This window comes from Pempheris klunzingeri, chromosome 7 (assembly GCF_042242105.1).
Source record: "Pempheris klunzingeri isolate RE-2024b chromosome 7, fPemKlu1.hap1, whole genome shotgun sequence".
Classification (NCBI taxonomy): domain Eukaryota; kingdom Metazoa; phylum Chordata; class Actinopteri; order Acropomatiformes; family Pempheridae; genus Pempheris; species Pempheris klunzingeri.
The window spans coordinates 5,111,619-5,124,051 of NC_092018.1; the positions used below are offsets into that span (position 1 = coordinate 5,111,619).

At 43.1% G+C, this 12,433-nt stretch overlaps 1 protein-coding gene across 1 annotated transcript; it reads right to left on the reverse strand.

Moving 5' to 3' along the window:
- Positions 1 to 4,283: 4,283 nt before the first annotated feature.
- Positions 4,284 to 9,302, reverse strand: LOC139204107 (eosinophil peroxidase-like). Its single transcript, XM_070834072.1, has 15 exons — positions 9,266 to 9,302; positions 8,992 to 9,060; positions 8,576 to 8,663; positions 8,296 to 8,471; positions 8,069 to 8,201; positions 7,755 to 7,884; positions 7,436 to 7,642; positions 6,994 to 7,354; positions 6,722 to 6,882; positions 6,380 to 6,638; positions 6,119 to 6,289; positions 5,757 to 5,994; positions 5,456 to 5,655; positions 5,316 to 5,348; positions 4,284 to 5,201 (listed from the first exon to the last, which is right to left on the reverse strand). Exons 1-15 carry the CDS (start codon positions 9,300 to 9,302, stop codon positions 4,753 to 4,755), a joined length of 2,712 nt encoding a protein of 903 aa, XP_070690173.1. The 3' UTR covers positions 4,284 to 4,752.
- Positions 9,303 to 12,433: the final 3,131 nt, after the last annotated feature.

Here is a 12,433-nt window from a genome sequence, read left to right on the forward strand (position 1 = left end):
AAGCGCAAATGGTCACCTGCTCGGTGGGCTCAACTCCTCAGACAGTTCAGAGCGAGTCCGTCTCAGAATATTCTTCAGAGTGTTTGTGCGTGAGAAAAGTCTCCCTTTGTCAAAAAGGACCGGATCGGATCAAAACAGTTGATCCGAGGGCCAGGAAGCTCGCAGTGAACCGCTGTCTTGAAGCATGAATGAGACCCTCTGCCGGGATAGAGCGCGGAGGAGGGGCCTTAGTGCCATATGGGGGACCGATTGTTGAAATGGATGCTCTCATTGGTGTAAAGTGCATCCGTTGTTTGGACTTCTGCCAGATTCAGCATCCAACCAGTGACTCCTTCAGCAAACTTTACACACATTAAGTTCGACCAGGGTGATACAGACAACAATCAGCCTGTCTGTAGAGTCTTTAAGCAAGAAGTATATTCTTTACTGTGTAATTGAAATGAAAGGTCCTTTTTGTGTGTGTGTCTGTGTGCGTGTGTGTGTGTGTGGGGGGGGGGGGGGCTTTACAATCAATACTGATATTATTCAACATCAAAACTGTGGACAAATGTCAGTGTAACAAACACTTTATATTTTCTTCACACAGTCTGGATCAGAATCTGCATGTTTTACAGGAGGAACTTGTGGGCTGAAATGCTCCTGTACATGCTGGGCTACCGCCTCCCTGAATAGTCTGTAACAGCAAATCCTGTTTGGTCTATTCATTCAAGTCAAAATCTAACACAAGTGCGCTCCCGACAGGCGCGCATTCAGCAGCTCGACCGTCTGCTCCTTTGAACGCGGTGATTCCGCTGAGGAGGCATCGCATCAGTGTCAGCCGCAACAATGGCCGTCTGGTTGGTCCATCAATCTCCGCCAGCAGCGGACGGAGCTGCTCTCTGATTGGCGTTTGGACCGCTGCCTGACAGCACCCGAAATTAGTTCTTAATCAATACAACAGACTGCTTTATCAAATCCAAACTGAAATCAGTGGGAAATAACGCAGACGAACTCTCATTTGGCAAATGATCTATACAGAGAAGAAGTTCGTTTTGCAGCTGATTTGTATAATTTCTTGGCTCTCGGTGCTGTAAAAAACCCAAAAAGTGCACAAGCTCAAAGACATTTTTTGCTGATTTAGTCAGAAATGTAAATTCACGAGCTCTATATTTTACATGAATCATGTTTTTTATTTGTTAAAATCACCCTCAGAGGCGAAGTGTTTGGTGACTAGGCCCGACGAAACGAAAATACTTGATGTTTCTGAGCATTTTTTGCAACCAAAAAATTAATTTCCGCTCCTGTTTTGGTCTGGCGTTGAAAAGGAAAGTTCTTTTTTTCCAGCCCTGGTTCTTTGCCCGTCGCTGATACTATTGTCTCTGTGTGGAGTTTGTGCGCCGGGACAATGGATGTAAATCTCCCCCCTTGGATCCCGCCTCAACCCACCATCTGCCAGCGCGGGACAAAGTCAGATGTTCCCCCAATTATGAGAGCAGTCTTGGGGAATCCTGCTGCCGAGTCTCCGCCCTGTCGCCGTGTCCCTCACACACGTCCTCTGACATGATTGACAGCTCTACTTAACCAAGAAAAATCTATATATGATGACACACTTTAATAAAATTCCTTCACTCGTTGCAAAACTTCCAGGCGGACTGGGTGCGCTCTTTAAAACATGACGCTGCTGGGGTGGATTTATTGCTTCTTTGTCCCAATTCACATTGCTGAAAAACTCTGTTAATCCACCCAGAAAGGTTGAATATGTGCTGGAAATCAAAGCTTCCTGATGCTCCGAGCACGTACTCCAAACTAAAAGTGACCAAAAGAGAATCTATTAATTTAAAACGTTGGACTTGACCTCATGAATTACAGCTTCTCAGTAATGTGTGGGATGTTAAACCCATTTAATCTCACAACCTCATACAGACATCAGCTGAGCCATCAAACACATTTCCAGTCGTCAGGCAGGCCGCAGTCATCGCTCCTCAAACAGGTTTCTAAAGTCATTACATCACAAAGTCAGATGAGTCGTGTGTGCACATTCATTACAGCTATTTATTTGTTTATTTATTCATAGATTTGTTGGACAGTTTAATGTATTTTGCCAAAAAAGACACGAATTGCAATTATTAGGCCTTTTGATGGGAAAAAACAAAAGAAAAAAAACCATGTTCCAGTTAAAATCTCCATCCAGCTATTTTCTATCCTCCGTCTCTCTCTGGTCTTACATTACTGTGATGTGTGTGATAAATCAGTATGGATTCCTCCTGTTCTGTCCAGTCCGTGTGTTTTGCAGCTGATTTCACCAACTTGTCTCCTCCCCAGACCCACAGGTGCTCCAGGCTCGGCCCCGATCATCACGACCCGCAAGACTTGCTGTCTAAATGTGTGGCTTTTCTAATTTGGTGGAGCGGAGAGCCGGAGCGAAAATGGGGGATTAGTCAAACCACAAACCTCCTTCTAATCAATTTAACCCGCTGAGACGGTCAGTCGGTGTGTTGTAGGGAGGAGGTGATGGGCTGTGGGGAGGGTGACTGCTAAACCAAACAATGGGGTATCGTGTGCCGCTCGTCCTCTCCAGCATTCCCCTGCTCCCATGGGACACCCAGAGCCACTCTCTGCGGATGGCACTGCGTCCACGGAGGTCAGGAGGGGCGTGGTATGTGTGTGTGTGTGTGTGTGTGTGTGTGTGTGTGTGTGTGGAGGGGAGGGGAGGGGGCTGGAGACGCAGCAGCTGGTTCCCGTCCCTCCTTCTCCACTGTGTAGAAAACAACAGAGCTAATGCGACCCACAACGTCTCCTATCGATCGCCATATATTGCACACTCGTTTTTTTGCTTTTGTTTTACTTATTTAGGCGAGGATGAGGAGGGTGTCGGCATCTGCAATTAAAGCGCAGTGACCATCAAACCCCATCATCTGCTTTTAACTTCTAAGAAACATTTGGATTCATCTCTGTAAAAGGCCTGCTGTGATTTGGAGTTAAATTATTGAGATCAATTTTAGAGCTATGCGATGCATCTACAGGTCAAAGAATACACATGGAAAATCTCGTGAGGGTCACTGATGGAGTTAAATTGTCACAGAAGTTCAAAAGTTACTTCTGAATAACACAATATAATACTGTAAACCACTGAATTACTTTTACAGCCTTTTTCTTTAGCCTTTTGATGTATAATATCAGTGTTCTTTACCTTTGGCATCAAATTCTTAACTTTGAATTACACTCAATGTTTCGCTTTCACTGCAAAGACTCCTCCATATAATACACGGCAATACTAAGGTGTTGAAAGTGGCCCAAATCTGAATGAAACCCAGCTATCATTAATCAGTATTGTTTGTTACACTTGTGTTTTTCCTGTGTTTATCGCACAATGTCTGCAGTGCAAGAAAGCCTACCTGGTGAGCATCACAAGCATCCTTATCAATTAAAAATCATTATCGTTATTCAGTCTGCAGTAATAACTCTTAAAACTCTTTTCCTGGTATCACAATGAAGTTCATCCTGGCTCCCAGGAGCCCACAGTCCAACAACCGTACTATGAAACTCATGATCGACTGGTACGGTGAAAAGAAAAGACCAGAAAATCGCACCACGGCTCGCAGCAACACAAATGTACTGCAGGTAAAAGCCACCAAAACTCGTTGTGGCACCTACATGCTGATGTTTTCACCTGTTTTCAGGCTGATGTCTTTATGGCAGATGCAGATCAGTGAATGATGGCATCATTTTTGTGATGTGCATGTTTTCCAGGAGAAACTTCGTCTTAGAGAAAAGGGATTTTCTTGCATTCATAGACTTATTACAAGTATGCATGTTTATGTACACATGTATACTTATATACAGTATATATATTCTTTTATTCAGTCAGTGATTGCACTCTTGCTGAGGAAAAATAACTCACTCAACAATCGTCACAGTCTATATGCCAAAGTTTAGTTTTCCTAAATTAAGACAACATAAACATAAATCCCTGCTGAACAATCTTTCTCTTAATTTAATTTTAAGCTATCGACTTATTTTGACTCTTTGCTTTGAGTGTTGACTGTATGTGTAAAATATCAAACCCTAAATTCATTGCATGGTACCAGTGCAGCTAACAGCTACAAATAAACTGTTCTACTTGAAGACCAGCTGTGCATCCTGCAGACAGCATGAAGGTTGTGCCCCATCCTGCTCTTGAAAACTTGTATTTTAGTGCCATCTACTGGGCAGCTTAAGAACATCATCAACTGAGCTTCTCAAATATGTTTTCACTTCCTGAAGTGTTGTTCGATATCATCATGAATTTCAGTCAGAGGCAGAGGTTAATGAGTTCAATCATTCATTCATTAATGTCAAATTTAATGTGGCTCAAAGTCTTACACTTAAAGTCTGGACAAAGAAACACATCTTCAAAAAAAAAATCAGTTAAAATCTATCTATCTAAGTGCTTATTGAACAATTACCTGATCTTTTACATTCCTTTTCCAGACATAGGCTGTAAACGCTGTACTGTGGTGCACACAGGAAAGAGGTTAAACCACCATGAAAAAAACAATAAGATTACTTCAAAAGAAAATTAGAGAAAGATCACACATGAAGTCAGTTTGTGCTCATAGTTCTCACATGTTTTTCAATAGATAATAAAAAAAAAAAGAACATGTAGAATAAGCTTTGAGCTTTCTTTTACACATGTAGTGCTGAATAACTCTTCCTTCATTCAATACAAAGCTTCAACTGGTAAAAACAATGTCATGAGGATGTTGTAGGTCAACAGCCTCCTACTAAAGTCTCCTACTCAGTGAACATCAGATGCCCTGAGAAGAAGCTGTCACTGGTCAGGCCGTTGCCATTGTGGTTGGCTAACAGATAGACATAGTCTCCCCTCTCAAGCTTAACGTACGTGTTGCCACTGGCTGTGATGTAGCCGCCCTGTTTGGTGGTGTATGAGTGCACAATCAGCTTTCCATTACGCATCAGATCCACACTGGCAGCCGCCTGGTTGATGGTACAGTGGAACTGGAACTCATAAACACCTGGATGCTCACAGGTAAAATAACCTGTTCTGATGTTGTAGCTGTTCTGTCCGTTGTAGATGACCTGGCGGAATTTGAGTGGCTCACCGGCTTTGGGGAAGTTGTTTCCCAATCGCACAGAGAAGGCAACTTTCTCCACGGTGCTAACAGGGCCAGGGGGGCCAGGGGGGCCAGGGGGGCCTCTCAGACCCAGTGGTCCTCTGGGTCCTGTGTGAAAAAAGATACAATTAATACAACGCGACCTTCCCGTCATAGTATTGTAAACTAAACTTTTAGTAGCAATTTAAGTATTTATGGATTTACAGGAAGCCATAGATTTACCTTGTGGTCCCCTGGGTCCACGTGAGTCTAGTCCTGGACGAAATTTAAGAGAAAAAATCAGTATTTCCAAAATACAATAATGTTGGCTCTGATGGGCCACGGTTAACTGTGTCAGAGAGGGTTTTGGGACATCAACTCACCATCTTCCCTCCAGGGACTGAGGTCAAAAGCAGGGATCTCCTCGCACTGGGTGTAACCAGACCCCCGAGGCCGGTACTGGAAGGGCCTCTCTGGTACTTCAGTGATACCAGTGTTGTCACAGATGATGCGGGCAAGCGATGTTTCCCTCAGGGACTCCCTCTGGTCCTCAGTGAAGACTCCCTCGTTCTCCCACCAAAGTCTGAAATTGACAGTTTGTTAATGTCTAAAACTGCAGCTAACTCAGACATCTCCACGTCTTCAGCATGCATCAGACAATAATGCAATTTCAGGTCTGCTTACCGATCTCCCTGCCGGATCCTCTGGAACTGAGTGGCAATCAGGCAGGCGAACAGGGGTCCCACTCTTCCTCCGTCAACAAACGGCTCCGCCACTCCTCCCAGCCACACATCAATGTTTTCAGGTGTTCCGTAGAGATCCAGCAGGCTCATGGCCAGATCAGTGTTGTTCATCACTTCAGCCAGCTCTTCCAGATTTTGTGGTTCTGACAGATCACAGAATCTGCGCCATTTGTTGTAGCCTAAAAAGGGACATATTTGTGTACGTGTATGAGCGATAATGTCTGCAAAAGCGTACATATGATTGGAACATTACTGTAATTGAAAAATATAAAGAATACATATGAATAATGACTAAATAGATACCAGGAAGTCCATGGTCTCTGCCTCTCTGCATGTTGAGAGCAGCCAGATCCAGCGCCAAATCACCAGAGAATTTAAACAGCCTTTCCCTCAGCTCATCGTGCATCATGTGCTCCTGCGTGTTCTGCTTGGCCCGGCGACCCACCAACCCCCTCAGGATTGGGTCCAAACCACCTGAGAAACACAAGAGACCATTTAATTTTCATCAATTGTATTAATTCTCTGTTTAGGGAAGGACTAACAAGGGAAAGATCCTGGCCATACCTTCAAAGGTGATCCTCCATGGTGTGAAGAAGGCTTTGTGCAGCAGTGGGCTGGGGTAATCACTGTGCTCCTGGTACTGCTCATTAAGACGAAACATGAAAGGCTGAATCATCAGATGGGCAAATCGGTAGGCAGCTGTGGCGAACACATTGGAGATGCTGGGGTCCACGTTTTCATCATAACCGGGGTAGGTGGACAGATCCCTGGCCATGACGTCTGGACCGACGATGAGCATTAAGTAGTCTCTGAAAGTGAGAACCTGAAAGACAAAGACAGAAACTGAGTTAAATGAACCATGTGAGGACAAAAACCAAGACTCCTGCAGGTCAGTTCCTCTCTAACCTGGAAATATCCTCCCATGATCTTGCGTGCCTCCTGGTAGAGTCTCTCTCCGTCCCAGTGAGGATTGAGTTCGGCCAGAGCACGCGCCAGACGGTTGTGTTCACGCATCAACAGTGTGTGCACAGAGGTCAGACCAATGTTCTCATTGGAGCGCTCGTCACCTTAACAGCCAAATAAAATAAGGGGTAAAAATGCTGTCAACCACCGGCGAAGCTTAGAATGAATCAAACACTTTTCAAGGATTGTATGTCAGGGTTTTTGCTGCCACTCACCAGCCACAAAGCAGGGCACCTCCTCAGCATTACTGTCATTGGTGATGCGAGCTCGGGTGGCACACATGTTGGTTTCCATGTTGGCGAAGGGCAGGAGCTCTCGGCCATTGTCAGTGTACTGTGTGTTGACTCTCAATAGGCCCTCATCTGTAGTAAGGTTGCGTAGGAAGCGAGCTTTGCTGTTGTCTGCACCGTACACCTGGCCGACATCAATGAAAGCTGTGAGGGAGTTAATCTGCTCCCGGACAGTCTGTTGACCAAAGAAGAGCCCTGAGCCGCCGGAGCCACAAGCTGCTGCTGAGCGGAAGAAGGGGATGCACTCTTCTGAGTTCCTGCCAAAGCGGGGGTCTTGCTCAGGAATCTGTTTAGATGACAGGACAGGAGTTAGCGTTCAGTTTTGTTCAGCATGCAGACTTCTGTTGTGTAGTTTGATGACACTGACCTCAATGGGGAAGCAGGGCTCTGTACGTTCACAGCTCCTTTCACAGTCAATACCGCTATTGAATGAGCGGATGACAGGAGAGTGAGGAGTGAAGGTCAGATCATGGTCAGTCCACTGGCCGAAGATTGTCACCAGGTGAGTGTAGAGTGGGTCGCTCTCCACATCAGCGTTTGCTGTGCTCAGAATGCGGTTGGACACGGCCCTCACCTGAGGCCAGGAAGCACACAATGAGCATCTTGGTGAAAAGGATTTTTGTCTTTTTTTTTCCATCTGTCATTTGTAGTGTGGCCAGGAAAGATTACAGTCTGGAGTTTATTACCAAAGGTAGAATCTGTGTGTTGACTGGTAGCTCACGGTCCCAGCCTTTCGGCAGAGAGATTTCATCCTGGTACTCTGCAGAGAGCCAGCGGGTGAAAGGAGCGTTGGAGGATCCCCTGCGGGTGAATTTCCTGAGCGGGTGAAATAAATCTTCAACATTACTCTCATGGCCAAAACCCAAAATGATGGATGTCATAATTATTACCAATGAGGGATTTGATTTGTACTAAGTAAAGTTAGCTGTGAAGTTCTCCACACTTTCTCCACGTTTCTTTATTTGTGAAACAAAAGTATGCCACTGAATAGCTGCCTCACCTGTTGTTGCAGACGTTGCTCGCAGTGCGAAACCTGTCTAATTCAGGACTCATCATACAAGAAGGGACACGATGTCGGGGTGAGCAGCCCGTCAGATTCTCAATCACCAGCAGATCCTCGTCAGTGATCAAATCTAATTCAAATAAAGCAAAGAACAAGCAACCAGTCTGTTACTGTTTTGCAAATATTGGTATGGAAAGCTCAGAGAGTCTGTGGTGAATACACACCTGTGGCATTGATGGAGCGTTTGTGACGTCTTTGCAAAGACCTCTTGATGAGTTTGACAGCATTGTCCATATAGTCAGCAGCACGTGCAACATCACGGGTTGATCCAACGGGCTGCTTCAACAAGCGCAGGACGTCTGCAGGATTCACTGCATTCCTCTTCACACGTTTAATGCTCCTGTGTGGTGTGGAGAGGTCAGATTTGTAAAGATCTTGTTGTGCCCCCCTTTTTTTCGATCACCGAAGAATGTGCAAAGCAGTCCAACAGGTTTGTACACTCACTCTCTTCTGGAGTACTCATAGGCTGAGTCCACATTGGCCTTGGCTGCCATCACGGCCCTCTCAATGACACTCCTGCTCAAATGGGATTCTAAAATGAATCAAAAAAACATACTTTGTTTGATTTGCTTTCTGGTTCTCCTCTTAATTCTGATGTTTTTGGCCAGTGCTTTTCTGACAGAACATTTTTGTAGCTTTCATTCATACCACAAAATTAGGCCACAACATTTTACAAAACATTTACTGTAAAAATGAAAAAAAAAAAAAAAAACATAAACCTGCAGGTCTCTTTGAGATCTGATAAGTTTAAAACAAAAACAAGAGCTATTTTAAATATATATATATGTGTATATATATATATGTATGTATATATATATAATTTAAATAATGAATGTTAAGCAAGATGAGGCTGTACTCACCAGCATTCACCTGGCATTGCAAGAACAGGTAAAGTCCTGCAGCCAGCAGGCACAGAAATCGATTCATGTCTGCAGAAAAACACAAATACTCTCCAGTCACTTGAACTAATAAAACATTTCCTAATTTTCTTTAAAGAAATACTTGAAAGTACACTGCAAAAACAAATACAATTCAATCCAATACATTACTTTGGACTGTTGCACATTAACTGTAAGGCCTTTCTATTGTGCAACACTAAATAGCATACAGAAAGTTAAAAAGTAGGACAGTAACCTGAGAAAACGGTGAAGTTCGCGCCCTCCAATGTCATCTAGCATCCAGAAGTCAGTGCGGCTCTAATTTAACTGGGGACTTTTTTTATAGCGCGCGGCGCCGCGTCATTTGACGCAGTCTTTATCAGGAATACCTTCTCAGACGATCAATACATTTTTTTTCTTGTTCCTCCTCTCAAGTGTCCCTGCCCAGCGACTTCACAGAAGTGCACTAATTGAGGAAACACAAAAAATCCCGGCACTAAAGGTCCATGTCGGCACGACATCAGAGTTTTTTTATAGTTGGATGATTTTCTGGTTTCCTATAAAGGGAGGCAGAGAAACCTGAAACCTGAGCAACACCCTCCAATCTCTGTTCGATTAGTTTCCCGTGATGCATCTCTGCTTGCTTTTCACTCACAATCTCTCTGCATTTGTGTGTATGAACATTTTGGATTGTTCTGAACCTTCAGCTTGTGTTCATTTCATGTTAAACAATTTTGTCAAAAATGACCGTTCCGTTAAGACTCATCATAAAAACTGTATTAATACAAATATTATCACTATTCTGTTTGATGTCTATGGCCTGTATGCCTCATTGATCTGAGTTTATACATCTTGAATTCGAGTTCTAAAAAACATAGTTTCTGGATTATTTTGACTATAAGAAATAATCAGATGAAACATAGTATACTGTTTATCACAGACTACTTTGGGTCAAAGTTACCAAGGACATTTGTTTAGAAACAATTTAAAATTTTTATACAGTCACATAAAGTAACACCTGTTGTGTTCCTGGTCAAAAGGACAGCGTCCCCTGAAAGTGACCAGATGCTCATCCACTGTGACGTTTGGACTTGGGTTATAGACGAGTGGCAGGCGCTCCACCCATTTGTCCCAAACCTGTCTGATCGCTGCCAGTTTGTCTTGTTGGCGACGGACTGGTCTTGTATCACGGTTGTCAAAGCGAAACACCTGTGACAACATGTGAAATTTCTAGAGTGACATGGTGGCCTGAAAAATTGTCCGACCATCCCATAAACTGCTGGTAGATTTGTTTCTGGATCTGTACACACCAGTCAAAGTCAGAAGACCCATGTATGCTTTGACGTCTGTCTGGGTTACCTCCTTCCAATTGTCTTTGTAGATCCGTTTCCCCTCCAAGTTGGTCATGTTTACCACTTCGATGGACTCAGTCAGGAACAGCTCAAAGCAGGATTTGATGTCATCAATCCGGTTCTCAGGTGGGGATGAAGACCAGGATAACTTCCCATTCTTTTACTTGAATGTGAGAGCAGCTTCAGCATGGCCATCCTCTTCATCACTGGATTCCTCCCCATCAGTTATTTCTTGGTCTGGATTTCTTGGTCCGTCTTCAGCTTCTGACACTTCCTCCTCTAATCCATCCTCACTGTCAGTTTCCTGGCCTCTCTGCTCCTCACCAGTGTGGTGATCAAATATATAATCAAGAGCCTCACTTGTGGTATGTCGATCTGCCATGGTGCTGCCATAGTGCCAGGGAACCCAAAGTGTACGTGTGCGTGTGTGTGACCGGGAACACCAGTGAGTGGACAAAAGTTAAATAAAACACACAAGATTGAATGCAGATTAATACAATTTATTTTGTGTGTTGAAATCCTCTTTGTGGACAAAGTCATGGAATCTTAGGTCAGTCTGATCAAATTAACTACATTTTTCAGAGATGAAACTTTTAAATCGGTCAAATTTGACCGGAACACAACACGAGGGTTAATTTATAAAAAAAGAATATTGTCGGACTATAGCTCACTGTTTCTTCTGCCTCTCTGTTGGGTTGTTTTCATGCAAACCACAGAGAGAGAGACAGTGTCTGGTGCATCAGATCTGCTGTGCTGCAGACATTATTCTGACCAAGGCACCACGCACTTATATTTTATTAGCTAATAAGAAAATCCTTAAATTATGTTAGTTGATTATCTCTGTTTTTAATCTACTTTTTACTGTATTAGAAGCATTCTAAGCGCTATGTGTACAAGAAAGAATAACAAAGTAAGTCACTGTAATTAAACCCCTTTTTTCTTCGCTGGAATTGTGCGGCAGCGCTTTAAAGCTGCTATACAACAATAGGTAGTCTAAGAATGTCAGATATGTTAGCCGCTCACAGCTTCCTTGAGTGGAAGCGTCCCTGTTATTTTTCTGACACACAACACAGTCATTTGAATTTCCGTCTTATGTGACAAATGGAGAGATAGAAAGGTTGTGCGTCAGTGCTCGTAAACCCAAAAGGCAATCCTAATTTCCTACTGACCCGTGCAATATACAATGGCTGTTCACTAAGCTAAGTAATAAAGTAACTAGAAAAACTATATATCATCAGTCAAATATATAAATTTAAGATTTCAAGAAACGAAAAGGAAAGCAAAAACAAACTCACTTGTAACCACATTTCAAGTTCTATTTCATATTTCCGAGCAATCAAGTTTTTTCTATGACAAAAGTGAAGTACTGCAGCTGCTTTTAAGCTCATATTTCACATAAATTGCTCGTTTTTTGACGTAGAAATACAGTTTGTGTTCAGTATGTGTGGTAATGATGGAGCACAGGTCTGCAAACATAATTAAACCCTAAAAATAATTTTAATTGATGAACTTATTATTATCACACTACTTTCTCCACTTAGTTTCAGGCCCATGTCTTTTTGGCATCTGTGGTTACATTTTTAGTTTATGTGCTGCAGAATAACTCCGTGATGTTGGACAATGAATCTCACGGTCTTTGTGTAGATATGTCACTGATCCTTTTAAGACCCAGTTTCTTAGCTCACAGTCCATGCAGTGATTTGTACTAAACTCCTGTGCTGTTGAGCTTGGGAGCTTGAGAGGAGCATTGTGTTTCACTGGAAAATGTTTTGTTCATTTGTTTGACGAGTCGCCTCCCTTTTTTTATGTCACTCATACCTAAGAACTCAGATTATATCCTTGTTGTTACTGGATACAATACAAGGAAAACTCATGTAAATGCTTTCATTTCGTTTGCTGCACAGTTTACTTGCTGTTTGACCAATAATGGTTTAAAGAAAAACACTGTGATGATCCCATTAGTTAGGGCCCGTAGCGCTCGGCGAGGACCCTAATGCAGTTCAAAGAATTATGATTCTTTTTCTTATTATTATTATTATATGTATTTGGACACTTCGACAGGGAAAACGCCC